The sequence below is a fragment of the Anser brachyrhynchus genome, assembly GCF_964034855.1.
Source record: "Anser brachyrhynchus genome assembly, chromosome: 15".
NCBI classification, from domain to species: domain Eukaryota; kingdom Metazoa; phylum Chordata; class Aves; order Anseriformes; family Anatidae; genus Anser; species Anser brachyrhynchus.
Window position 1 is genome coordinate 9,583,552 of NC_137733.1, and position 26,187 is coordinate 9,609,738.

Genomic DNA, 26,187 nt, shown 5'->3' on the forward strand with positions numbered 1-26,187 from the left:
AAAGGGTCACATTTGTCCAGTTTCTAGTATGGGTTTTGTGTTGCAGAAGGGAGAAATAAAAGGCCCTTTCCATCTTTGGGATAGAAGATGAAGGAACTGAACAGGAATAAAATTATAAATTTAGTTTTAGTAATATTAGTAGTTTAGTTTCTTGAACTTCTTGACTTTAAAGAATGATATCCAAATAGGCGGTGCACAAGCAGGTTTCTGGTTTAAATTGAATGTGTGCACACAGGCTGTCTCTGTAGCATCCCTAGACTTGAGGCATTTATTAGACTGTGTACCCCAAATTCATACTGATTGCAGCTGGATCTCAGGACCAGGAGTTCTGCAGTGGGGCAGAAATTGGGCTGCCGCAAACCAGTAGATCAGGATATTTAAGTGCCTGTAAGATATCTTGATTTTGCAAATATTTATACAAGTATCATTGCATTTAGTTAGCAAGCCCCATAGGTGTGATGGCACTTCAAGTGTTTTCAAACCCTGACTTTACATCTTAGTAAACTGAAGAGTCCTATTTCTGATTTTGGGCAAGAGGCTTCCAGATGTACTTGTATTGCAAATACAGGTCCAGGTGCTGCACACAGCTATGTACAGACATAATATTTGTACTTCCCTAGTCTGGCAGGTGGATTTGTATATCCATATGGGAAGGAAAAAAAAAAAAAAAAAGCATCTGGGTTTAACCACTATTCTGTTAATGTTGGGGGGAAGGTTATTTTCATTTGCCTGTTGTTTATCATTGTAACATCAGAAGATAAAGGTCTTTAGTGAGCAGGATGAAATGTTGCTTTGTTTTACTCCTTACAGTGTTGTATTTGGCTGGAGAGCTGATGCTGTAAGAGTGAAACAGCATGTAAATAACTTGTTTATCATCAGATGGGTGCTTTGTGCTGTAACAGGCTGTGCTGTTGACTTGACCTAGCTTTACTTTCCCAGAATTTGGGAAGCTGACAAAGATAGCTGAGGAAGACTTCTAAAACAGCCAGCTTTTGATTTGAAAAGTGCAGTTCCACAAAGAATCACAATGCTTTGATCTTGTGGTATTGATCACATGAGAAAGGAAAGGAAGGTGGGAAATGGAGATATTAAAATAAAATGCCCAAGCGCAGGTTTAAAGATACCACAGCAAAATCTAAGAGCAGTGTTGAGTAAGCAAGGGGGATTTGTGGGGTCATCAGGGAAGCTGGTGACTGGCAACAAAAGATAGCTACTTTGTTAAAAGGTTTTTTTATTTTCTGTTCATCATGAAGAGACTTTTTCATACCAAAATACATACAAAAAATTGTGTGAATCAAACATTTTAACATAAGCCAGAAAGTCAGTTCCTTTTCAGGCTTTTTTAAATGCCTAAAAAATAAAATCTTCCTCAGTTCAAAAGCAGGACATTGAAATTCAATGGAGAAATTTTCTTTCTGGATGCATGGAAGCAAAACCTTAAAGTAACTTTTTTCAGGACTACGATTTCTCAAGTTTTGGCCAAAGTTGATACTTCTGGCTTTCACCAAACCATGCAGTTTGTTTACTAAGTTATTCATTTAAAGCTTACCTACTAATCCTGCTGTCAGCAGGAAGAGCACATGATGTTTCTCATACTGAGGGACTGAGCACCTGTCCTGAAATCAGCAGGCTGTCTTCCACCCAGACCTTCTGACGGCCCTGTTGGTTGGTTCTGATGACTTGCCCTTGGTTTCTTCTGTAGCTGAGCACCCAGTGTGACTGAGATATTAGAGCATGTTTATAGTAATGTCTCATGTAATTGCCTTTCTGCATGTTTGCACAAAGATATACTGATCCTGAATCCCAATTATGACTTCTGAGAATATGGATGGGTGGCTCAGAGACGAGGGAGAAAGAAGGAGATGCTTAAAACCCCCCCTTGTCTCCCACTGCTTAGCAGGCTCCGTGCAAGGCACGTTGTGCCTCTGATCCCTTCCTCTTCTCAGTGAAGCAAGATGAATACTGCTCCCCACTGGGGCTGTTTGTGAGGCTTAATCTGGTCTTTATAAGCCTCGGTAGAGGAGGTTCCACAAGAGCATGATCACATTAGAAGAATTATTGGGTTGGTTGGAAACTTCTTTTGCAGTGTGATGAGAAATGAATACATCTCTTAAATAGCCTCCCCTATACTCCTCTCTGGGATGAGGAGAACATCAGTGCATGATTGTGCTTCTGTATAACCAGATGTCCTGGGGGAGGTCTTAGGGCCTGGTTGCTGTCTCCATGTAGCTATGCTGATGGAGCTGCCCCGTGCGGGGAACTCCTCATGAAAAGGGACACAGATCTGAGATCAGAGCTTGCAGCTCGTGTCTGGGAGGCAAGGTTGCCTGGCCTCACTTCTGTGCTGCTTGAAAACAAGTGAGCCCTGTTTTCTCTCATATGAACAAATCTATACATTTTTTTTGTGAATATGACTAGGTATTTCCTGTGCTTGATCCTTTTTACCACTGCATTTCAGCACATGCAGTCTTCTGTAACAGTCCTGTGCTTTTGGGAGCAGAGGCGTGGAGGAGCTGCAGGAATTCAGGACACTTTCAGGAGAGAAGCAGGATTTGGCTTGTGTTGAGGTCTGCTTTGTGCACACGCTGTTGTACTTCCCTCCCCCTGCCCAATGTTTGTTTTGCTTTAACTGAGACCTACCAGGAGAATATGATATGCTTTGGAAAAATGCAAGAGAAAATTTTATGCAGTATCTTGTCCCAGTGTTATCAGTAGAAGAAAATGCTTAGAGTAGTGCTTGGCCTGTTAGTCCTTCAGAATGTCTCTCACTTACTCCACAAAGTGTAACTTGTTAGGTAAAGTAACTGTCAGGGTTATATTATCCTGAGCAATGGGCTTCTAAAGCTTCCATCAGATTTCTTATCTCAGGCCACTGATAGTTTGCAGAAGTGTCCGGATGAAATATGTGCTGGCAGTCTCAGCTGAAGCAGAAAAAGCCCGTACACTTTCCTCATTGGGAGGAAGGTTCTGGATGTACACAAACCCCAGTAGCTGCACCTCCTGTCTCCAAACCCTCCAGCACGTACAGCTGGATGCAGACCCGCGTTTTCCTGTAATTTCTGCTGGGATGACTGCACCAGTCAGGTGTTTGGGCCCAAGCGGCAGGAGCAGACATTAGGGGTGGACATGGCTCCTGACAGGAGCGGTCCTGCCATAGGCCGTGTGGCCAGCGAAGCGATCCCTAAATCTCTTACTTACCTCCAGCAAGCATTTTAAGTGTGTGAGGAACTTAATTAATTAATGCTTGTGAGGCAGTGAGCTCTTCAGAGAAAAAAAGCAGGGAGGGGGAGGGGAGGTGAATTTTCACTAGAGCTGGCAGAAAACTTTCTGTCAGAATACCGAGCAGTGTGGTTTCTGTCAGAGACAGAGCCAGGGTTAGGCCTGCTTCTCCTTAGCCATTTATCACCGCCAAGAAGTGGATTTTTGTCACAGCAGCACTCCATCCAGAGCCAGCAACCAGCCATGTGGATCCCTGCGCCTCAGGTAGGGCTGTCACTCGGTGGTTAGCTGGGTTGTGCTACCTGAAACAGCAGTTTTCCTGAATGTGGTGACTTTTCCAGCATCTAAATTAATTATTTGTATTTAGTTCTACTCTAACCACATTCTTTTGGTTTTTAAAAAAGGAAAATGATCAAAATATGAAAATAAAAAAAATTGTGCTTGGAGCAGTGCTTCTCCAGGCCTAGCCACCCCCAGCCCTACCCAGATCAAGGCAGAAGAAAGCCACCATCTCCTCATTTCTCTGTCAGTTCTCCGCTCTGTGGAGCCAGCCCCTGCAAAAGCGGATTTATTTCAGTTGAGGCAATACACAGTGACCTTCAGTACTGAGCTGGAAAAGTCATTCCTGTGAGTAAATGATTACTAACTGACTGGCCTCTATCTGGTGACTCCATGGTCACCATCGTTTTCCCTAATACAATCTGTGATCATTGCCTGAGAGAAAATTAAAACAATTTCCATCCAAAAAGACCATCATTAGCTGGACTGATGTCAGCAGGGCCTCACAACTCCAAGACTTTGACATCATCTCATAAATTAAGACGATGTTCAGGCCAGGCAACACTCTAGCAGTCTACGTGGCCATTAAAGGGCTGTGATAATGAGCCTCGTAAAATGAAATGCTGACTATAAAAAGGAGGAAACAACTGCTTGCCTTCAGCACTCAGAAACATGCATGAGGGCTCTCAGCCAAAATCAGCATAACAGATTTAGTCAGATCCTTGCTCCTTTTAGCACAAACCTGGAGTTAGCAACTTTGCAGTTTCTGATGCTAGGGGTGAGAAGAGACACCTGCCTACCACACATGCAAAGCAGTGGCAGACTAAGGAGATGAAGAGGAAAAAAAACAATGTAGTATTGCTGTCAGAGTGAAGTAAGGTTGCAGTGACTGCTTAGGTGGAGTAAATGTCTCTTAGCTTTGCGAACAAACCATGACCTTTGTTATCTAGGCCATGATCTTGCTTTCCCTGCAGCCAGTGCCAAAGTGCTCCTTGACTTTCCTGTTGCCAAACAGGCTCCAGCTTGTTTTGTCCGTGAGTGACACTGCCCCTTGCAAATGATCTGTGCGAGCAGAGTGCTGAACGAGTCAGTTTGGTTCTCTGTGCCAGTGATAGATCTGATCTCACAGGATGTTATTGTGCCAATGCTTTTAGCCAGTAAAATTTTGGGCAGCAGTTATGCAAATGTTCAGCTTCATTTAGCTACATAAGTACACTGGGAAAATCAATGAAATCACTTAGATGATTAAAATTACCCTGTCCGAAGTGTTTCTAGCCTCTGTACAGGTCCTTGATCTGTATGGATGGCTTGGCACTTACAAAGATAAAAAAAAAAAAAAGCTTTTTCCTTAAGAGATCTTGCTCTGCTTGAGTGCAGAGAAGGTGACTATGAGCAAAGCAAGTTATTTTTCTACTGGCATATGTTGTCTCTATGTTGCTGTGTTGTAACATACAGATACTATCTGTGGGAGACAAGAAAAACTATTATGCCATGCTCAGTGAATCCCTGATACTTGACAGTGTGTTTTCTTTATTTTTAGTATTTCCTGGAGAAGGGTTGAGTCCATCCATGTGCAAAATATTGCAACTGACAGAGAAGGGAGGCACGCATGTGTTTCAAGACATGTGCCTAGGGTGGCTGTGGTTATGTAAGGGCTCTTTTGACATGGCCAATTACATAAAATAGTAATACTGGAAAGGAAGGCAGTAGATGAATGCAGGGAAGGAATCTATTTGCAGCAGTAGAGCTGCAGGTGACAGGAATGGAGCAGAAGAAGGTTCAGTAGGTTCCTCGTGGGCTGCTCCGGCATTCTGCTCGCCTGTCCAGTGACCCCAGGTGCTGCTGACTTCCAGCAAGCGAAGCAGGAACCCTCCTGCTGCAGCCCCTGCGTTGGATGGCCACAGGCAACCATATGTTAATGCCTCTGCAAGCAGGGGAGAGGAATGAGGCCATGAAGCCTCCCAGTTAATAAGATGCAATCTTTGGAAAGCTGTTGCTTTTGTTACATTTTTAAGAGAAATGTCCTCACTGAGCTGCAGGACACACAGCACGGCCCGTTCTGCCACTGCAGCGGTAGGAGGAGAAGGATGAGTGCTTGCTTAGTGACTCAGTGTGTGCACAGCAGAGGACGTACGCAGAAATGCCCAGTGAAGCATATGCTCTGGCTGTGGGAGCTAATCCCCCAGGGTAGGATCCATAGCGCTGATATCCTTGAAGATGACACTTTGCATTGAGAAAGGCTTTTCTCGGTGAAAAAGAAGCTCAGAATTGTCTGGGCAGGCCGTGGACTGTCAGCCCAGTCCAAAGGTGGACTTCTCTCGACATACTGCGAGGTCATCGCCGCTAGACCTTCCTCTCCAGGTATCGCTCTTGCTTGGACATCACTGTTGCCTCACTGGTTTAACAGCACTGTGCCTGCTGGCAGGTGGGGAGAGGGGAAGGAGGTTTGTATGCTTGGACTATCCTACTGTATTGCAGGTAATAAATCATAGATCTCCCTTGAGAACAGCCTCACTGCACATATATTTCATGTGCTTTCAGCTATGTCAACCTTTCTAGATGTAAGGGCCACACTGCAACCAACCAAAGGTGTCACAACGGGCGAAATTTGGGCCACAGAGCAAATATTTCGTGGTCTGCCATGCAGGTTCCAATGAGCTCTGCTGTCTGCGCAGCTTGTAGCTCAGGGCATGGTGACCTTTGCCCAGTTTTCCTTCGTGAGACTCCTTGGCCTGGCAGTTCTCTGCTGAGGACTGGCTTCGTTACAACCAGGTGTCTTCACACGTACACGGTGACCAGGTTCAGCAGCAGGAGGGACCACCCAGGTGGGGGCTGACACCAGATTTGGTGGGGGTTCAGGAAGGTTGCCTGCCTGGGGAAATGTACATTTACCAGCTCACCTCCTCTAGGCCAGCAGCTTGCAGGTTAGCCCAGCTTTTGGTTAGTAACTATCGGGATGACCTGGGGAATCAGGGTTTCTATCCCCGGACTGCCCACTCATGCATATAAGCATGAAATGGTTTGTGTATGTCTCAGCATCGCTGAAAACAGAGTGTAGGCTAGCCAATTTTAATGCATTTCCAACAGATGGTGCTGCAATGCCACCAAAAGCTAAACGCGTGTAAGGAAGAGAGGTTTTAGAGAGCGTACCCTACTCCCCATGCTTTCCCCTCCCTGGTTTCCTAGTTGAACTGCAGTGTTTCTATGATCTGCACAGATGTTCCCTGGCTTTCCAGTTTATTCCTAACAGCTTTATGTTATTTATGCTGCCCAGACCGCAGCCTCAGGGGAGGAGTGCCACAACAGGACACTGCCTAGAAGGAGCCTGCAGCTCTTCCACTTCTCCGGTCCCTTGATCTAATCCATCTGCTCTTGCAGCTCAGCTGTCACCCACTGCAGACTCATGTCAGCCTTGACATGGGCCCCACTGCTGCGGTCCACCTCTTGTGACGTGGGAGTAGCTGTGCCACTGCCAGCACGTGCCATCAACACAGAGGCTTCAGCCAGCTTCTTCTTGTACCACACGGTTAAGTGTTAGATCACTGGCAGCCCTCTTTCTGTCTAAATATTATTTAAGTTGTTGAGTCCTTTCTCGAGATGGGCAGGGCTTTTGGTGTCTCAGGGTGTTGAAGACCTGTGGGTTTTAGGGCTGACGGCAGCAGGGCCTTCACTTTGAGCTGTAATGAACACTCGTGTTGGCAAGGGAGCCACCCTTGCGTTGATGGGATGCCTCAATGGATGTTCCTTGTCTCCTAGCTTTCCTCTATGCCCTTCTTTAAATCTTACACTCATACTGCAGGGCTGATAAGAGCCCATTGCATGGACCTTACCCTGGCTCTGCAGCCACTGGGGAGCTCAAAAGATCACCTAACACCTGCAGTCTGGGGTAGGGCAGCCTCTTCTGCAGCTGCAGGTCAGGGCCTGAGCACACTAATTGGTCCTAAGGACCCTGATCTGTCCTCACCTGGGCCCTTCCCTTCCCCCAGCTGTGGACTGGGAGCTCTATTTAAGGTCAGTTCATGGGTTTTTACCTTCTTTTGAGCTATTTTGTAAGACTGTTGGTTTCTGGCTCAGTCACAACATGCATTGCTTGGCCAAGGAGCTGCTTCGTTGCCCTGGACTTGTATGGCAACCTCAACTCTTGCTTGAACCTGGCTGTGAACTCTGCACCTGCTCTGCTCACCATGCTCAGGTACCGTTTCTGTGTGATTTTAGAGACAGTTTCCTTCTGATGAGATCTGATAAGTCTTGTGGGGGATCAAAGCTAACAAAGAGTCTGTGAGCAGTGGAGGTCTCCCACCTTTTTGGTGGGGGAATGGTTATGGGGATGTGCTGTGGGTCAGGCTGAGACCGCAGCGTGGCACTGAGCAGGTGTTGGTGGCCATGTGAAAACCTTGGTGCAGTTCATGGTTCTGAAAGGCTGCTGGGGCCAATGTGTGTGAGTTTGCTTCTTACCTTCCCTGTAGTTTAAAACTGGCATTGTTCTTCTATTTCTTCTCCTCCCAGAAGACCTGGTACATTCATATGCCTTCACAAACAAGTCAAGTGATCTTAATGGGGTGCCAAAGAATGACCCTGGGAAAGTGAACTAAACCTATTTTATTTTTTTTATATATAGGCTGGAAACTTTGTTCCTTCTCTTAGTCTTGGCAAGTGCATAGGCAAAGCCAGCAGTGCCTGTGCCTAGGGCACGCTCAGTGGTGGCTCTGAAGCAACCCTGACTTAGAGGCTCTTGTCTGTTCTCCTGCCTTGCTGTGTGCTTCTCCAGTGCAGCCACAAGATGCATGCTCTGCCCTCAGGGGTGCAGAGGGGCTGCTGGTCTGCAGGAGGGGGCCTGGGATGCTGATGGGGTTCTTAAGGTTCAGTGCTTGAGTCTTCCATTACCCCTGCCAGGTGTCTGTGCTTGTTAGGATGGACAAGGGCCAAATTCTTGGTTTTCCTTTCTGGAAAAAAAAAATAAAAAATTGCTATTTATTAGAAGCAAAACTGTAAGGAAGGAGAAGCCAAACAGGGCTGTGATGGGGAAGAGGCAGGAGGGACAGATTCTTCTTTCCCTCCAAAGCCCTGAAAAGAGCCACCAGGAATTAAAGGCTGCCATGTGTCCCCTGCTGTCCTCCCACTGCCTGTCACTGTCCAGGGAGGCTTGCCCACCGCTCCCTGAAACAGGAGAAGCCCCCATCCCTCCTACTCAGCTTCCACGCAGCATCCAGTGCCCTGGGCAGGCAGTGCTGATGGATGGGGCCAGCCCTGTGCTCTGAAGGGGACCACAGCCTGCTCACACCTGCCAAGACTCTCTTACTCTGGGACAGCAAGTAATTTACTGGAAATGCAGCAGCCTACACGTCACAGGGGAGGGAAGAGCCTCCTCCTTCTTGGCTCATGTGAGCTCTGGCTGCAAGACCTCTCTGTGTGGGAGTTGCTGGTTTGCTGAAGGAATTATCAATTTCTACTACAACTCTCTGCTTATTAGGCACTGAACATCCTTTTCTGATTGCTAGACAAAGCTCACTTAAATCTTCTGCTTACAGATCTGCTTGGCTGAGAAAGCTGGGATGTGGAGGGAAGTTATGGACCTGGTTTAATTGCATCATAGCAAGGGCTGGGGATGCAGGGACCATTGAGCTCAGGTAATAAGTGAGGTGGTGAGGTTCTGACCTGTGGCACGTGCTGGTCCTCTGTCCCTGACCTGAAAGACTATGGGAATGATGTGATTTACCCCAAGCTCTGTTGTGGCACGCTGCTGTGACATCTGTCCCTAGAAGCACTCAGGGTTTTTCTGTGGGTGGGACTGATGGGCCTGTTCCCTGCTTGCCAACCTCAAACACGTTGGGAATATCCTGTGCCTAGTCTCGCCATGGTGTGATGCCAAGTTACAGGGACATTAGTCCTGACCAGGTGCTAGTGGAGGGACAGCAGGTCGGGAAGGGGCAGGAGCTGGGAGCAGCGGCAGGGCCCTGCTGCCTGCCATGGTCAGGGGCTGTGAGCATGGGCACAGACCTGCACAAACATCCCACGTGTCCTCCGTGTGCCCATCCATCTGGGAACCACGTCCTTGAAGCCTGTGCTACAGGATGAATTTGCTGTTCTTGAATGGTGCTTAAAGACAAGAATGGGAAGAGTATGAAAACACATCCAAATAAAAAGTTGAAAACGGAATTTCCCTTCCCGGTAGGTCATCAAGTTGCTCTCCAGCCCCCTTTCTGACTTCTGTCACCAGAAAACATTTCTGAGATTAGTTGCACTGCAGCCCTGAACAGCCTCTCAGAGCCTCGATCAAATCCAATTATTAACAGATCCAAACAGCAGGTGAGGCATTGATCGGAGCTGATGATGCTCTGCTGGTTGGCCAGGACATTGATCTCAGTGGGCACCTCATCTTTCAGACCCAACTCCACTCCCTTACAAAAGGACAATTTCAGTTCTTGGTATTTCAAGGCTATGAAATGAAGTGATTCCTTTTCATGTCATTTGTTCAGGTTGATTTCTTCAGAAACCCAGGGGAGCCCTTGAACAAATACACGATTAAGTGACCAGTTTGCCTAATTGATGCTGACAGTAAAATTTGATCCCACCTCCAAGTAGAGGAAATAATGTCAAGATCAATTCACCCTAATTTAGTTGAAATTACATGGTCGCACTTTGGAATACCGAGAACATTTTGGCTTTATTTTCACGTTAATATTTTTCTAGGTGATTCAGTCCCATTGCATTCAGGATAAGACTTGAATACTGTATGCAGTTTGAAGAACTGTCTGTTAAAATGATCTTCATTTTCTTGGGCTGAAGTACCATCCTGGGGGGAGAGCGCTGGTAGCAGTGATGGTTTTATTGTACTCGTGGGGCAGGCAGAAAGCTCAGCGAGGCAGCTAGTCTCCTTTGTTCTGCACTTGGCCTTTGAGCTGTGACTCGTAGCATGGTGGGACCGGTGGGAAATCTCTGCCCAGCTGGGAATAGAGCAGTAATTTGTCTTGAGACAGCCTTTGGCACACAGGACAGCTTTCAGGACAACCAGGCTGCTTTGTCTTCTTTGCATCCTGCCCTTACAGGAGCAGCGGTGAGCCATGGCTGTTGTCCTCGTGGGGCTGGGGTTTCACTCTGCCTCCTGGTTTTGGGGCTTGTGCCCCTGCCTGTATGGACACAGGGGAACACTAAACTCCTATAGGGTTCTACACGTGGTCCTCCTCATGCAAAGCACCACAACTTTGGGGCTTGCTTACACGCCCTGTTACTCTGTGCAGACCTCAGTGGTTGGGATCTTGGCTCCTTCATCCAGGATTGATGCTGTTTACAATCCCAGAGCAACTGTGTCATTATTCATGTGGCTCTGCTGCAGTCATCTGAGCGATGACTCCATTTGTCACATGCAAACCTCCCACGGATGGACCTGTCAGAGGTTTGCCTCTCTGCCGCTGGTGTCATTGCAGACTCATTTCCTTTTGGCCCAGCGTGCCTGCACCAGCCCCCAAAATCCAGCCCTGCAGCCCCCCTTAAAGATGTTAAGCCTGTGATTCAGGGAGGTCTGGCAGCTAAATTACATTCTGCAGGTTTTTAGGCCTGTAAGGTAGGTTTTTAACCTATTATATCTGATCTGATTGCTGGCCATTTGTGGTCCAGTCCTCCTGGAGGGCTGCGAGCGGTGGCTGGCCGTCCTGCAAGAGTGCGGTGAGCTTGGCCGAGGTACGGTGGTGGGGTGATCCTTCCTCTAACCCTGCAGACACTGGGCTGAACAGGCAGCGGGAAGTCAGGTTACAGTCTACAATCGTGGTGGGCAGGAACACTTCCACAGCTGCCTGAAACAAGCTGGAGCTCAGGGGGTTTGCTCCTGATGGATCCCTTGCTTGAGCACAACCGGTGCTGGTGCGGGACAGATCCCATCCCCTCAATGGCTGTCCGCTAAGAGTGCTAGGTTGGACCCCAGGTGAAGCCAGTTTGCCCAAGAGAGTGTAAGAAAAGCATTGCTTTAGGGAATGTTGGGCTGTCCTGTGCCAGGGCCGGTGGCACTAGGTGGCACCATTGAATTAGGAGTGAGGAGATGGGATGTGCAGGGCTCGGGAGCTGCCCAAGGGGACTGGGAGAGGGAGCGCTTCTCGGGCAAGGTCAGGGCAGCCTCCTGCCGGGGCGTCCTCTGCCACAGCTTTAGGCTGTCTTTCCCATCACAAGCCCCTCATGCTCAGAATAATTAACTGGAGACCAGAGCTGCCCTTTGCCCCTGCCTCCCTGTGCTGTGTGCCCTGGGAGCTTCTCCCCTCTCTCCCCTGTCCCGAGGAGCGGGGAGCAGCTTGCAGCAAGGCTGGGGGCTGCGCCTTAACCTCAGCAGGGGCAAACCGCGGCTGCTGAATGTCACTGCCACCTCTGCATCCCTCCCGGCACCCCACGCTCCTGCTGAGTAATTAGCTCTTCTGTCAGCAATTTGCGGAAGGGGAAGGAGATTTCTTCCTCTACCTGCTTGACTTTCTATTTCTGACTTTTTCTTTCTTGCTTCCAGCATTACAGGGGCTTTCCTATGAGCTCTTGCTTTGCTCAAAGCCACCCTGTGCCCACAGAAGTTTCCATGGACATATTTACAATGACAGGCACCACCAGCAGCAAGAGCTGCTCCAGAAATTTTTTTTCTTACAAGATATTGTGATTAAAATATATTTTAATCAAAGTGTTCCCTAGAAAATCTAGTTTTATGGAAGCAGAAACCAATATTGTCTGGGGGTGTTTTGCTTGTAAATATTTAACATTAGAATTTCCCTGTAGGAACAAAGCATAAAGTGATGGAAAGAAAAATAGAGCTGAAGAGTGATAATAGACTGCGCGCAGAAAATTCAAGGCTAATTATCAAAACTAATTAAAATGAGAAGCCGCTCTAACTGACTAGCGATTGATTAGAATTTGCTGTTATGTTATGAGGACAAACATATGCAAAACATTCTTTTGTCAGGGGAGAAGTCATTAGACAGAAATTGTGCTGTGCTTCTGCCACAAGCCGTGGGGAGCGTGCCGGGGGCCCGGGGCTGCCCGAAGCTGGCGGTGACAGCACCAGCATGGGGCAGGGGGGCTTGCAGCCCTGTGTGCTGGTGGGCATCGCTGTTTGGGAGTTGGCTGCAGGTTTTTAAGGCAGTTGCACCTGTCCTAAAGAAAAATGCTGCTCATCTGTGCTGACTCAGCAGGGTGATGCTGGTGCAGGGCCTGGCAGTTGATGGGGCTCTATGTCCTCTGGGTTGTGCTGCTGGAAACAAGGCATGGCTTCGTAAGCCTGGGTGTAATCCCGGAATGACCTTCTGAACCTGGGTGTAATCCCAGCCTAGGAAAACAGGTAGCTTGTGCAGGGGCTCCAGTGCTGTGTGCACGCAGGCCTGGGTGTACCTGTGGGGCTGACCCAAGGTGTCCACAAACACCCGAGTGTCTGGGGAGTGTGGAGGAAGCTCCACATCGATAAAGCAGGTGGAAATGAGCTGCCAAGCTTTTCCTTGTCTGGGTTTGTCCAAGTCAATGTACTTCCCTGATGGACCCAGAAAGCTGGGTTTGTGCCCAGCTGCCCCCACTGACGCTCCCTGCAGCAGTGCTGGGTGGCCATTGAGCTGGGAAACCCGAGGTGATGTGGAGGAGCCCGTGCATCTTTCCCTCACGTGCTGCTGAGCAGCCCCAGAGCTGCCTGGGGCTGACTCAGTGCAGTGTGAAGAACCTGGGATTGCTGCTGAGGTGGTTATACTTATTCCATAAATACATTAGCCTGTTACAATTGTATTCCTGTAAGTATAGACCGATATGTCATTACCTTACACTTAGGCAAGCTTTTCTTACTCAGGTTCAGGCTTGTCCATCTTCTGAGAGTCACCGTGAGCTCCTGCTGCCTGGCCCTGCGCTGACCCAGACTTGCCTCTCCTGATGCCCCTCCTTGGGAAGCACACCAGTGGAAATATGGTACAAAAAGCTCCTTTCCCTCTAAAATTTAAAATATGTCAGTGTTTTAGAGCAGTTGCTGCTGTTGATGTCAGTGCATGATTATATAGGTTAAAATATGCTCAGTGTTTGCCTTCTCATTCAGAAAACGTGTGGCAGAATAGCAGTGGATGAGTAAGCAGAAGTTTTTGGCAGTTGTAGTTAAAGATGTGAAAAGAGATATGGCATCAGGAACTTTTTAAAAACAACTTACGCTATCTCTTTAATGCCATGGAGCATCAGTTAATGCTTGGAATAGACTGTCATGTAGGGTGTCAGGGCCATGATTAGGCAGTTTCTCAGACTTCACCTGTCAGCAGGAAGATATGTGCTTGGCATCTCTTCCTAAATAGTTCACTGGAACTTCATTTCACGGAGAAACAGATAAAGTTTTCACTGTTTAGATGAGGGGAACTTGAGAAACCAAATGGCAGAAGTGATAAAAACTGGTGTGTGATGGGGGAAATGCTGCAAGGGACAAAGCTAGAGAATCAGGTGGGGGATGGAGAGAATCTGAAATTAGCTGGAAAAATAATTGGCATGGTTTGTTGCTTCTTTCTTCCTATTTTTGCTCTTTGTTCATCCTCCTAATTGGTTAGTCAGACCGACCCATCCTTGTACCAAAAGGTTATTTCATCTCTAAAGTGTAGCAAAGGCACTGAAATCAAAACGGTGCGTGCTGGCAGAAGTATTTAATGCTGCCTGGTGTTAATGACACTGGCTGGCAAGGCTGAGTGTAACATTTCTTTCTGTAGCTGTTATTTCAGAGTGAGTTTGAGCTTGCTGGATGTTGCCTCCTTGTCCCAGCTCACCTGAGCTTTCGTTCCTGTGGTGCAGCTCCTCTTCATGATTGCATTGTTAGGGGTGAGCCTTAGCTTCAGAGTAGGGATGTCCGAAGGAGACCCGGGGACGGAGGCTGGGGAACACTTCCTTCTTGCTGTGCTTTCTGAGAAGCAGGGGCTTAGGGCGAGCACACCAGAGGACAGTTCTGTAACCTGTTCTCTTCAGCACCAGTACCTGTGTTGTGTGCTTATTTCTTTTCTGACCCTTCCAGGCATTCACTGAGTATCGTGGCTAGCAGCAATCACTGGCCTGCTTCCTCCTCCCTTAGGAGAAGCATTGACAGTGAGTGTCTTGCAAGCTGCTCTTTTTAAATGTACAGTCATTTGTTAGCAAAGGGCATGCCCAGGAAAGCTGCAGCTCGTTAGATCCCCTTGGGTGAGAAGCTTTCTGTCAGTGCTGTTGACCAAAGAAATGTATCTCCCCACGGGTGGAAGGTGATCTTTCAGCGTGGTGAGGCATGGAGCACATGGAAGAGAACTCTTCAGGGTCCAGTGTGCAAGAGCTATGTTCAGAGGCAGACACTTGTTTGTGTTGCTCAGCTGCCCTGTGGTCTCCTGTGCCTAATGAGCTGATACTGAGGTCCCTGGGGACGTGGGGGGGTGACAGGTCTGACAGCAGGTGATGGTTTACCAAAACCACCCAAAGCTCCAGGCACCTGTCCCAGTGTGGCCGTGGAGGTCCCAGGGAGAGCGCGAATGGTTCAGCTCCCACATGGACTGCAGGCGTTAGAGTCTGGCAGCTGCATTAGCCTTAGCAGGGTGTTGCACAGCACGGATGTCCCAGTGTTTCAGGGTGAAGAAAAGAGAAATAATGGTCTCGTCAAGGCCAGGGTTTCAAAAATACCTGGCCTTACACTCAGGCTCTGATGCACTGAAATAGGTGGTTCAGCGGGCACCTTGATCTACCCAGAAACAGTCTGCTGCTGAAAGCCTCTCCAATCTCATTTCATGCAAATGTTCCCTGTTCTCTGCATTAAGATGCTGTCCCATTTTTACCTCCTTTCCTTCTGAATAGGAATGGGAAATGGGCGAAAAGACCTTGAGAAGTGTAAATGCTGTGCTAAGGGCCTGTCAGTCTGGTCTGAACTAGAGTGCATGCTGTGATTGACATAGGAGATGGGCTGCCCTTTTTGAGGAGGCTCATTGAGAGGTGGCACCTAATTCAGTTATCTCACGATTGAAAAAAAAAGAAACCACAAACCCTTTCTAATCTAACTTGGTTTGACTTTCCCATTGTTACAATGTGCACCAATTTGCTGAGTATTGTTCTGTGTTGCACGGTCTGTCTAACGATGCAGGATTGTCTTCTGATTCTCCTCATGGAAATGTTCTTTACAGGGTGCTGCAGTACAAGTGATTTGATTGTGCCTTTTAATATTCAGCCCTGACCCTCTACCCAGGTATCAGTGGGACCTTTGCTGCCCCAAGCCAGCTTATGCTGCAGGACATGACCTGGGTGAGAGAGGATCCTGGTGCTGCTGGGCTTGGTCCCAGTACAGGGTGCTGGCCTCAGGGGCCTGCCCTCCTCCTGTTGTGATGCTGGGTCGGTAATTGGCAAGCGCAGGCTGGCTGCCCAGCTTTGGTTGGCCTGGCTGCGTTAACCTGTCCTGCCTCTACATATCAGGGGCCCAGCGTGGTGCTTCAAGGGCTGCCTGGTGCTGCCATGAAATGCTTCCAGAGGAGCCGTTACAGCTCGCTGCAGCTTCTGTTACGGTACCTAGCAAGGGTGTCTTCAACTTATCTCAGGTGGGTGTTTTACTCAGGGCTTGTAACAAACTATAAATAAACCTAAAGCTAATGCCTACAAGAGTGGTGAGGTAGGTAAGTCCAGAGGGAGGGTGGCAAAAGATCCTGGTGAAGAGATTGTGTGCTGGAGGGCAGCTGTTGGCAGAAACCATTACAGGTTGATGTTGATGGCTTGAAGTTGTACATTGACGAAGTGATATGATGTTATGCTGATGAAGTTTCTCGATAGAACACAGGGATTGCAAAGGAGGATTGGGATACCTCACCTCAGGGTGGACTGAGCAGAGGTGAGAGGTGCTGTGCTCCTCAAGCATCTGAGCCAGGGTGCCCCAGCCCACAGCAGGAGCTGTTACACTGGGCACACAGTGCTGGGGTTTGGGTCCCCCTCGGAATTTCTTATGATGCCTGCATGAGGTGAAGTGTGGGGCAGCAGCAGGCTGAGGAAAGCCGTGTCTGGGCTTCAGCATCTCTGTGGCTTCAGGAAAGGGAACAGGGCTGTGGGGAGCAGCTCAGGTATTCTGCACGCTGCTGCCTTGGACTGGGCCGATAAGACATGACAGCTGATAACGGGCTGTGCTGACAGGTGAGCACATGCTGTCAGCTGGATATCGGCTAGCGGGAAATGGGAAGGGCGCTGCTGTATCACCAGATCTGTGAGGCCCAGGAACAACTTTTGGACAGTATTTAAAAGCAAAAACTCAAAATGCCTCAGAGCCCGTGTTCCTGATCCCCATGTTCCCACTGCTTGTTTGCCGGCTTCTGGGGACTTGGGACCTACTCCTGCCTGTGCTGCTCTGAGCTGATGTCCTGCAGGCATGGCAAGGACAGTAGGGGGGACAGCTCTGGGAATTTTTCTAAGGAACTTTGGAGTTTTGGTCCTGACAGCCTCGGCCAAGCTGAGGGGTGCATGGACTTACCTGTGGGTGCTGAACTGATGCTTTGCCTGCTCCTCCATCCTAAATCCTATGCGTGCTCATCTCTCTGCACCCTGGATCAGAGCACTTGCACACGTGCTTTCAGGCTGCTGGAGGGCTTGGTGGTGATGCTGGGTGGTTCATTGTCCAAGAGGAGTGGTGCTGGGCCCAGGGGAGGGGTTATCTCTAGCCTGAAGCTGGCTCTGTGCTGCTGAGCCCTACCCTCCAGCTCAGCCTCTTTCGTTATTCACTTTGTGGCATCAAATCACAAAGGGATGAGGGAAGCAGAGTTCTTTGTGCAAGTGGCCCACAAAGCCAGGCCACCTGAAGTGCTGATGTGTGTCTGAGAAGGGACTAACCTTTAGCCAGGAGGTCTGAGCTTTATTAGAACAGCTGGAGCTGTTCTGACAGGTGGCTCCCCTGGGCACTGGCAGCATACAAAACCAATGTGTGCTGCTAATTGCAGATGCTCATCTTGCTCTGGGAGCTAAAGTCTTCTAAGGGATCAAGCCACCCCCTGCCTTCAGTGTGGGCAGCACACGGCAGGTCATAGCATGGCAATGCAGTTAAGCAGGTGTAAGAAGTGCTGTGTGAGCTTTGGCTGTTGCTAGTCATAACATGGCTCGCCGTTTTTATTGTAGAAAGAGCTCAGTGTAAGGGCAGAGGGCTTGAATGTTCCTGGTGCTGTGGCTGGGAGGTGGGATGTGTGCAGGTCACTCTGTCCTGACACTGACACCCTGGGGGAGGTGGAGAGCTTGCAGCTCGTGGTGACACACCAGAGAGCTCTGGGTACCTTCCAGAGGGAGAAGAGAAAATGGGGAGCCCCAAAACTGCTCCAGTGTTAATGAACTCTGGTGTTTCCTTTTTCTGGATTTGCTTTTCTGTGCTGAGCCTGAGTATAAACATAAATCAAATATAAATGCTTATGCACTATAGTAAAGTCTTGTTTTCCCCACTTCTTCCCAAAGTCACCCTGCTGTAGTGGGAACCCCATCATATTGTTAATTAGGAATGGATCAGTGTGCCTCTAATTAAAATTCTTCTTACTTCATGCCTTTTAACTAACTACAGTGTCTTTGGGTTTGTGCCAGCTTCAGTTTTATACCTTTGAAGAATCTCTAATCTGCACAGCACAGACCAGCCAATTATTTCCTTTATAAACAGTAAATATCCATTGAGTCTTTTTGTTGCTGATGAGGATGCTCCTTAAAATGAGGTCCATTTTTCCTCCATGTTTTGCTAGGGTAGAAAATACCTGAGATGTACTACCAGCCTTACACCAAGTATGTGGGAGAAAAGGTGCAGAAAAGAGCAGCTATTGAAGAGGCTCCTTTAGGCTGAATGCATCCAGGCTGGAGCTTCAGAATGAGTTCACAGCAGAGTATCTTATCTGGAGGGGTCAGATGCTGTGCACAGGTTTTTCTGTTTATGCATATTGGAAATGCAGAGCAGGGCTGTGACTTTTTCAGGAAGGGTCTTTTGTCTGAGCCTGATCCTGGCCTCTGGGTCAGACCTTGCGTACCACGACATCTCTTGAAGAACAGAACACTGGTTACCAAACACTTGCTGCTTTATCAGGCTCATTATAATTTTATAAGAGCTGAGCCTTTAGGACATTTTTCCATGTCACCTTGGCATTTTGGGAAAGGTATTAATTTTCTGCATGGAGGAAAAAGAGCTGAGATTCAAGCAAAACCACGCCTGTCCTGGATGAGCATGACCACCTGACAGTATCTCATGTCCTTAAACAATCTTCAAACTATGGAAGATTCTGCAGCTTTGGTTCCAAACTTTGTCTTTTAGGATGTTATTTTCTAAGCTGTAAAAGCAACTTCTCTTGCATTTTGGTGTAAGCAGGTCTGTCCTCATTAGCACAGAGTTCTTATTTCCCTCTGGAAGGGGTTGTGCCATAGCAAAGTGGCTTCATACAGGCAGAGCATGAAGGCTCAGATGGAACCCAGACAAAGGAGCGGTTCTGACCTGTGGAAGGGTGTTTGTAAGTCACCTGTGGATGTTCTTGCTTTGTTTGGTGTATTACTGAGAAGCAATGACCTAGTAAATCTCCTGAGGTTCTGGTGACACTTCCCAAAACTGATACTGGGTCTCTTTATAAAAGTGTGTTAAATGTATCTTCCTAACAAGCTTTGCTTGCCTTTGTTCTTCACTTTCTGGTTGTAACATCACATCAAGAAATAGCAGTCAGTGTCTGACCCACTTTAGGTAAAGCTAAAGCCAAGAAAATGCATTGTCATCTGTTAAATAACTAAGGGGGAAGCCAAAGGAGGAATAACATCCTTGTTCTTCTACCAGCCTCAAAACTAATGGTACTAATACGCTTTTCTCCAGTTCTGCCACAGGACAGTTGCTCTGCACTCCTATGAGGATGTCAATCAAAGTGCTTTGCTGCAATAAACAATAGCTCCAATTATCTTGACAGCTGATGGCAAGAGCTAGGAGGCTTAAAACTTTCCCAGAGGAGTAGGTAAGATGAGAGCAAGCAAACAGAGCTAATAGTCTCCTGTTGTACTGCCTTGATGAATGGGGAGCTGACACGCTGCATCAGTACGGTGGGTCTGAGGGCAAATAAGAAATAGTGTCACTGGGGGGCTTCCTCCCTGAGCAGAGCCAGCTAATTTACTGTCAGCAGCGTGACTGCAGCAGAGATCAGCACAAGGTAGCTTGTCAGGAACCTTCCCCGCTTCCCAGGCAGGCTGCCTGCTGCTCTGCCTGTTGTATTAATTCCAGCTCAAGGTAGCTCAAAATGTGCTCAGGTGCGGTGCTTGACCCTTACTTGAGTCATGCACAGCGTTCCCCTGGCTGTTAAGGGAGGTGGTAAGGAGGTTAAAGTGCCATGTTTGCGGTATCACCCTGAACATGTTCTGTTCAGCCTTCCTCATCAACAGAAGTGTTCGCTGATTCCCAAACCCCTATATATATATATGTATCCTTGTGGGTGTTAACACCTTATATTAAAAAGCACTGGGGCTTGGTGGTGGGATGCTTATTCTGCTATCTTTTGTGTTCTGTATGGACATCCACATAAAACATGAACTCCCTCCTAGAAGTGAAGTCATCCTCGGCAGCGGTCAGCTGAGGAAGCTGGGAAGACACATTTAACAAGGTGCCTTTAGCAGACTTAAAATAGGTCTGAAAATGCTTTTAAGGTCCTGGAAAGACTTATGTCATTTTGCTGGGGCACTGGGGGCTGTGTAGGGGAGAAAGCTATATGGAAAGACAAAAATGGAAAGTAAAATGGAAGGCAGTTCTTATTTAGCTCTTACTGATCATTTTAAGTGTTTAGGGGGCTGTAGAGATCCGGGCTTTTCATTTGATTATAGCACGGAAAAGGTAGTTAATCACACAAATGAGAACCTTGTGATGCTTTTAAATAAACAGTACATAGAATTTAATGTTTGTGGCTTATAAGCACTACAAGCTTTGTTACTGTCTTTAGAGCAGGGATGTGTGGTTTATAGATTGGTGGTCAGTGGTGCTCTTAACTGAATGGGGACTTGCGCAAATGAAATCTGGACGCTGCTCTGGCAGGAGTGCTGCTCTCCCCAGGAACAAATTGTTCTGACGACTTTTCTGGCTCTTCAAAAGCCCTTCATGTGTAAAGCCCTGGAGAAGTCCAAGTCTGTATCTAAAGATGTTTGGGGGGACCCAACTACTTTGACAATGAGACATTTTGTCTTAATTAGAAGGTTTTCTGAACATGTATTTTTGAGAAAGAAGCTGTTTCTATAGCCTTTATGTGCAAGTGATCACAATTGGTGTCTCTGGTATAAGACAATTTCATGAAGTTTAAGATGTGATGTGCAGGTAAAATAGATGGGTAACTGTATTTGTGGTGTATTGCATGAAACGTTCATAACCTAAGAGCATGTCTTGTACTTCACTACTAGTTCACAGTAACATGCAAAACGTTGTATAAATTCACAATGTGTTGGTGTGCATCAGCTTGTTAGAAGTGGGCCTTTTTCAGCTTGGAGGGAGTCGGGCAAAAGGAGAGAAGAAGCAGAAGGATGTTTAGGGTGTGAGTGGGTGGATCTGCAGGTATCTGCAATGTTTCCAGTCCTCTGAGTTAGTGGCTCTTGAAGCTGGGGGCATCAGCAGTGCTTTGGGCTTCCTGTTGCGTGATCTCTGGCCTCCTACCTTGTCCTGTTACCTCTTTCCAAACTTTTCTAGGTCAGCAGCAGGAACTGGCTCATGCCGAGAAGCTGAAACCTCTTCTGCCAAAATCTTTCTCCATTTGACTTTTCCAAACTCAGTTGCTGCTCTCTGCAGCTCTTTACTTACCCTCTTCTCCTGGCTTTTCAGTTCAATTCCCTAAGCTACTTTCTAAAGAGGTTGGCTTTGGTTGCTCTGGCAACTAGAGCCCAAGTATTTTAAGAACTGTTTTATTGGTCTCAGACTTGCCATAGCTCTTGTGTGGGACTGTCTTCATGGAACAACAGCTTGGGTGGCTCAAAGACTAACTGGTGGCAGGGTCTGTGAGCAGAGGATGAGCTGCTGAGGAATTTCTCAAGCTGAAACCATACAAAGAAAGATTGGGTCTGTTCTTCCTTCTTTGCGGACCCTTGCTCTGCTGAGAACAGGAGGGGCGCCTGGTCTGACTCCCTGCATTAATGTGCCTTGTTCCACTCTCAATCTGCACTGGAACTGTTGCAGCATCTATTTTAGGCTGTTGTTACTGTTGACCTTCTGGCTCTGGATGGTGAAGGGTTTCTTGGTAAGCCAGTCACTTGTTCATTTTGATTTGCTTAAAGTTTCTGCCTTCATCTTGCTTAGTGCAGGCCAGATGCTGGTGGTAGGTGTGTGGCGTGGTGGGTCTGAGGGCAGACTTTTCTTCCGGAGCTCTGTGGAAAGCTCTGCAAGTAGGAGTAATGTTACTGGGCAAGTGTGGCTGGAGAGCTGGGCACAGTGACACAGTAGTTCCCCAAACCAATAATAGTTTGGCAGCTGCTGCAAAGGTCTAACAAATCAGACGAGTCTTTTCGCCTTCCTTTCCCCCTCAGGCCTCTTTACAGTAGTTCACAATTCATAGTGAAGATTAGAGTCTTTCACCTTGTGCCTCGTGAGGACATCGTTGCTGGGATGGATGGTACCCTGTGTGCTTCAGCATGTGGCTGCTGTTACTGTACTAAAGACCCCGAGAACAGGGAGGTATTCAAGCAAATGTTAAGTTTTCTCAGAGAAATGGAAACTAGCCAATGAGATAGAACATCTTTCCTACCAGCACGGGGAGCAAAACAGAGCAAAAAAGAAGGGTGGCAGGGAGAAACAGGAAAGAAAACTAAAAAGCAGTTAAAAACGCAGCCCCTTCCTAATTCCATCAACTACTGTGATATTTGTGTAAAGCAGTTAATGGGGCTGAAGTTTGGGTCCTTACTGTGCTGGGGGAAGGCAGAGGGTGATGAGGGCAGGCAGGGAAGGTACAGAGCAGACCCCAGCATCCCCCAAGAGCGGCGCTGTTGGTGACAGGTGTGTAACCATGAAAGCGGCTGGGACCAGAAGTGCCCCTGACTTCTGTTCCCCCACTGTTGTGTGGAGTAATCCTGGTTGTGGGGCAAGTCTTTAATCAGAGGTAGCAGCTTGTATCCTCTTCCCAGCCCTGCAGTGTCACCCAAGTCCCAGTTCTTGACTTTCACCTCTCTCGGGTACAAACGTGGCAAGAAGAATCAAATTTACAGCCACAGTCCTACTGCCAAGGACCTTCCGCCTTGGGTTTTGTTCTTTCCAATTTGTTCTCCTCGCAGCCTTAGCCACTTGCTGCTGCCAGTAAAATGCATGCTGTCAGTGTATGACTGTGCCAGATGCAGCATTTGATTTCCAAAATGATTTTAAAAGCTTAATTTATTTTATTCTCCATTAAAGAAAACTTTCCTCTGTAAGGAAGACATAAATTAGGATTTGGGGATGAAGAGGTCATACACAGGAAGGCAGAAGCTCTGACTTTCCCAGTAACCTCAGACAGGAACTAGCCTCGTGCTCTGCTGTTGTGCTGTTACAGGGCCAGCAGCAAGTCTCACCCAGGTCACCTCCTCTTGCCTAGACATGTGTTCAGTATGTTTTCCCTCAAGCTAGCTTTCCTTGACTGTGGGTATTCCCACCTCTGAGCTTTGGGTTTGAGATGAGCCTGGAGGACTCAGCTGCACTGCTTTAAGGAGAGCTTGCTTGCTGTGCTCAGCTTGCTGTGCCAGGTCCTTTGAGTGGGTTTACAGAAGGGATGGGCAACGTTGCCTTGGACCTGCCATCCAAAAAGCTTTCGTGGGCTATGAGGTAGGCTCCAGAAGTCTAGATGCACGAGTCACCCTGACAGAGCTGAAGAGCTGGTGTAGCATGCTGGTTGGGAAATGTCGCATGAAGCTGGAGACCTGAGCACTTGAGGAACATAAGGGCAGATGCTTTCTGGATTTTTTTCCAAGCAACTTGCAAGCACGTGACTGTTTCATGTTCTATGAGAAGGAGGTGGGACATGTGAGTAAATATGTGAAGCAACCACTGGAACTCTAGCTATCCTTGAAGGCTTCCCTGCTCCTCTATTTCTACCAGACAAAACTCTTCCATCAAAGCGGTCCTGTCCTATTCTGAGAAATTTGGCCCATGCGTTTCATCTCGCTAAAACAGAATTGCAAATTGGGAGCATTTGGCTGAATTAACTTCCTGAGTAGAATCACAGGATTGCTTTTCATTGGGAAGAGTGGCTGTAGTTGTTCTCATTTTTATTCATTTATTTTTTTACAAGGTGAGCCTTTTTTTTAGAGGTGCTGGTATAAGTGAAGCTGACTTACAGATGAAAACTAATGAGTGAAATTACTGTATTAATGAAGAAAATGCTACTAGCAAGTTGTGAGAAGTACTTTAATCATAATGAATAGGACAAAATTAAAACTTTAACTCTTCTCTAGTGTTTTAAGAAATTAAGTTTAATATTGGTTATGGCACATATCTATATCCTTCAAAGTACCTGCGTCAGGGCTGTCAGGAGAACACAGCAGTTCTAGTAACTTCTACAATGACACATTTATCAGCTTTGATCTGGAGGGGCTGTTATGATCAGCTTGTCTCATCCAGTATAAATAACCAGTCCTATAAGAAGTGGACTGAGATGTGACATGGCATGGTGCAGCACCTTATCCATGAGACAGGTAATAGTTTGATGGGGCAGCCGCTTCACAAGCTATTTCTTTTACTGTTCAGCCAATCTGGTTTGTGTTAAGTGAAAGCTTTCTCAGAGGTTCCATTTATCATCCCTTTAGAGCACTGCAGACCTCCTATAAAATATAGGCCAGTGAATGCTGTCTGGTGATTTTTTCCATCCACCTTGAGCTACAGGCTACTTTCCAGAAATATTTGATTGCAAGATACTGTCGCTGCCTGCAGAGGCCAGGCGGCAGCAGGTGAGCTCCCACACAGTTTGCAGAGGTGGGTTTTCACAGTGCTCAGCTCCTCCATCCCAGCAGAGCACCTCTTCCCTGTGTTCTGCTCCATGGGAATAGATTGGAACTACTTCTCCTGGGGGTGTCTGTTTTGTCTTTAAGCTTCCTTCAGAATATGCCTGGGACATGAGATGTGATATACCCGAAGGTGATGAGTGCCCAGGAGTTACGAGTGGGTCTGTAGCACAGGATGTTGTAATGAGCAGGTTCTACAACATGGTTTGAGGATGGATGTGAAGCCTGCGGGCAAAGCTGGTGGCTTGGCAGGGAAAAGCACTTAGAAGGTGGCAGCTTTGACTTGCAAGGGCTCTGCTCCAAAGCTCTGATGATGCATTGCCAGGCTGACTGATGTTTGTGGCAGTGAAGTGTATTTGATGGCCACTCTCCGCAGGATCACAAAATAAGATGCCAGCTGCATCACAATGCAAACAGTGCTCTGTTTCTCTACCACAGAATTTATTCCCAAATTCAACTGAGGATTTATCTGAGGCTCAGTTCTGACATGTCATAGCTTGCCTCTTCTGAACTTCCTAAGCTATGCAGCCTAAGTCTGTGGGGAGAGCAATATGGCATTTTGAGATGCGGCTGGGGTTACAGGCAGTAATCTGGAGACAGGGGAGGTACAGATGGTGTTGCCTTACTACCAGCTGGGGGCTGTTGGGGCATGAGGGCACCCATAGGTCTTAACTGCCCCAAGCAGCTTCACCTGGGGCCTTCACATGTACTCAGCTCATGGGCCCAGTTGTGGTCTTTGTACTCTTAACAATGCTGACTGGAAAATCTTCCACTAGAGATTGAGAGGAAGCAATTGTCTTCAAAACATCTATATGTGCATATAGATATAAGTGTATGTAGATATAAAAGCCAAGAGGGAAAAACAGTCATAGGATACCTAGAAACTCAAGAGGTGAGAAATGTTTCTGGCTGGACAGGGCTGGATGGAAATGCCGAGGAGGAGTAGAAGGTGGGAGACATCCTGTGCTGCACAGGAAAGGGGTTACAGGGGGAGGAGGATATGGTTTTATTTTATCTATAGTGCAATGAACATTCTCTCAAAATGTGGGCTTGTATCTAAATGGCATTGGGTATAGTGGGAGTACTCCTGTTTGACTTCAGTGGGCTGTCTCCCGTGTGGAAGATGCTTTGCTTAAATATTTTGTTTTCAAATATGTTCACCTTCAAAATGAAATGGGTACATGTTAGGGAGGATAAAAGACTGGAGGCATGCAAGGTAGCTGAAGGCCTCATCCAGTGAACGGTACACTTTTAAATTCTTATCAAATTAGTGCTTGCTTAATGAGGCCATTCCTATCTATGCAGGGAGATGGCTGTGAGAAGAATGAGATGCACTTGGAGCAGTTGTTTTCAGGTATCTGCCTTTGTCCACAGGTGCTTGTGAAAGGCTTAGATTACGCTGGTCCAGAGGTGAATGTACCATTTGGAAGCAAGGCTAGGAATTGCTGGATCTTTCTGGCTTTAGGGGAGTAGCTTCAACAATAGCAGTAACCTCAGGCAGCTCCTTACCTCTTCCACCTTTTACCTGCAAGCTTCATTTGTTTGTGCTGCTTCTGCATTCTTCGGTCTGTGAAGGAGTGAACGAAATGCAGCAAGCTGTAAGGAACTATTAGAAGTCGGTAGAAAGTGAGCTTTGAGTTTACAAATGCAAATATTAATCCTGAGATGGTGATTGTTGTTCCCCATCTAGTTGGGGAGTAAACTGCTATTGAGTTACTTGTCAAATCTAAATTGTGCACCAAAGATTTGAATTTCAAATCTCAAACCCTTGCAATGCAGTGCTCATAAACAAGTTATGGA

The 26,187-nt window shown here is 47.3% G+C and overlaps 1 protein-coding gene across 1 annotated transcript in view; it reads left to right on the forward strand.

Moving 5' to 3' along the window:
* The first annotated feature begins 15,714 nt into the window (after window positions 1–15,714).
* Window positions 15,715–26,187, forward strand: part of LOC308178231 (uncharacterized protein) — a 158,482-nt gene continuing 148,009 nt past the window's right edge. The window contains exons 1-2 of the mRNA XM_080556528.1: window positions 15,715–15,726; window positions 15,895–16,016. Coding sequence (XP_080412654.1) covers window positions 15,939–16,016 — 78 coding nt within the window. The 5' untranslated portion in view covers window positions 15,715–15,726; window positions 15,895–15,938. The remainder of the gene's footprint in view (window positions 15,727–15,894; window positions 16,017–26,187) is intronic.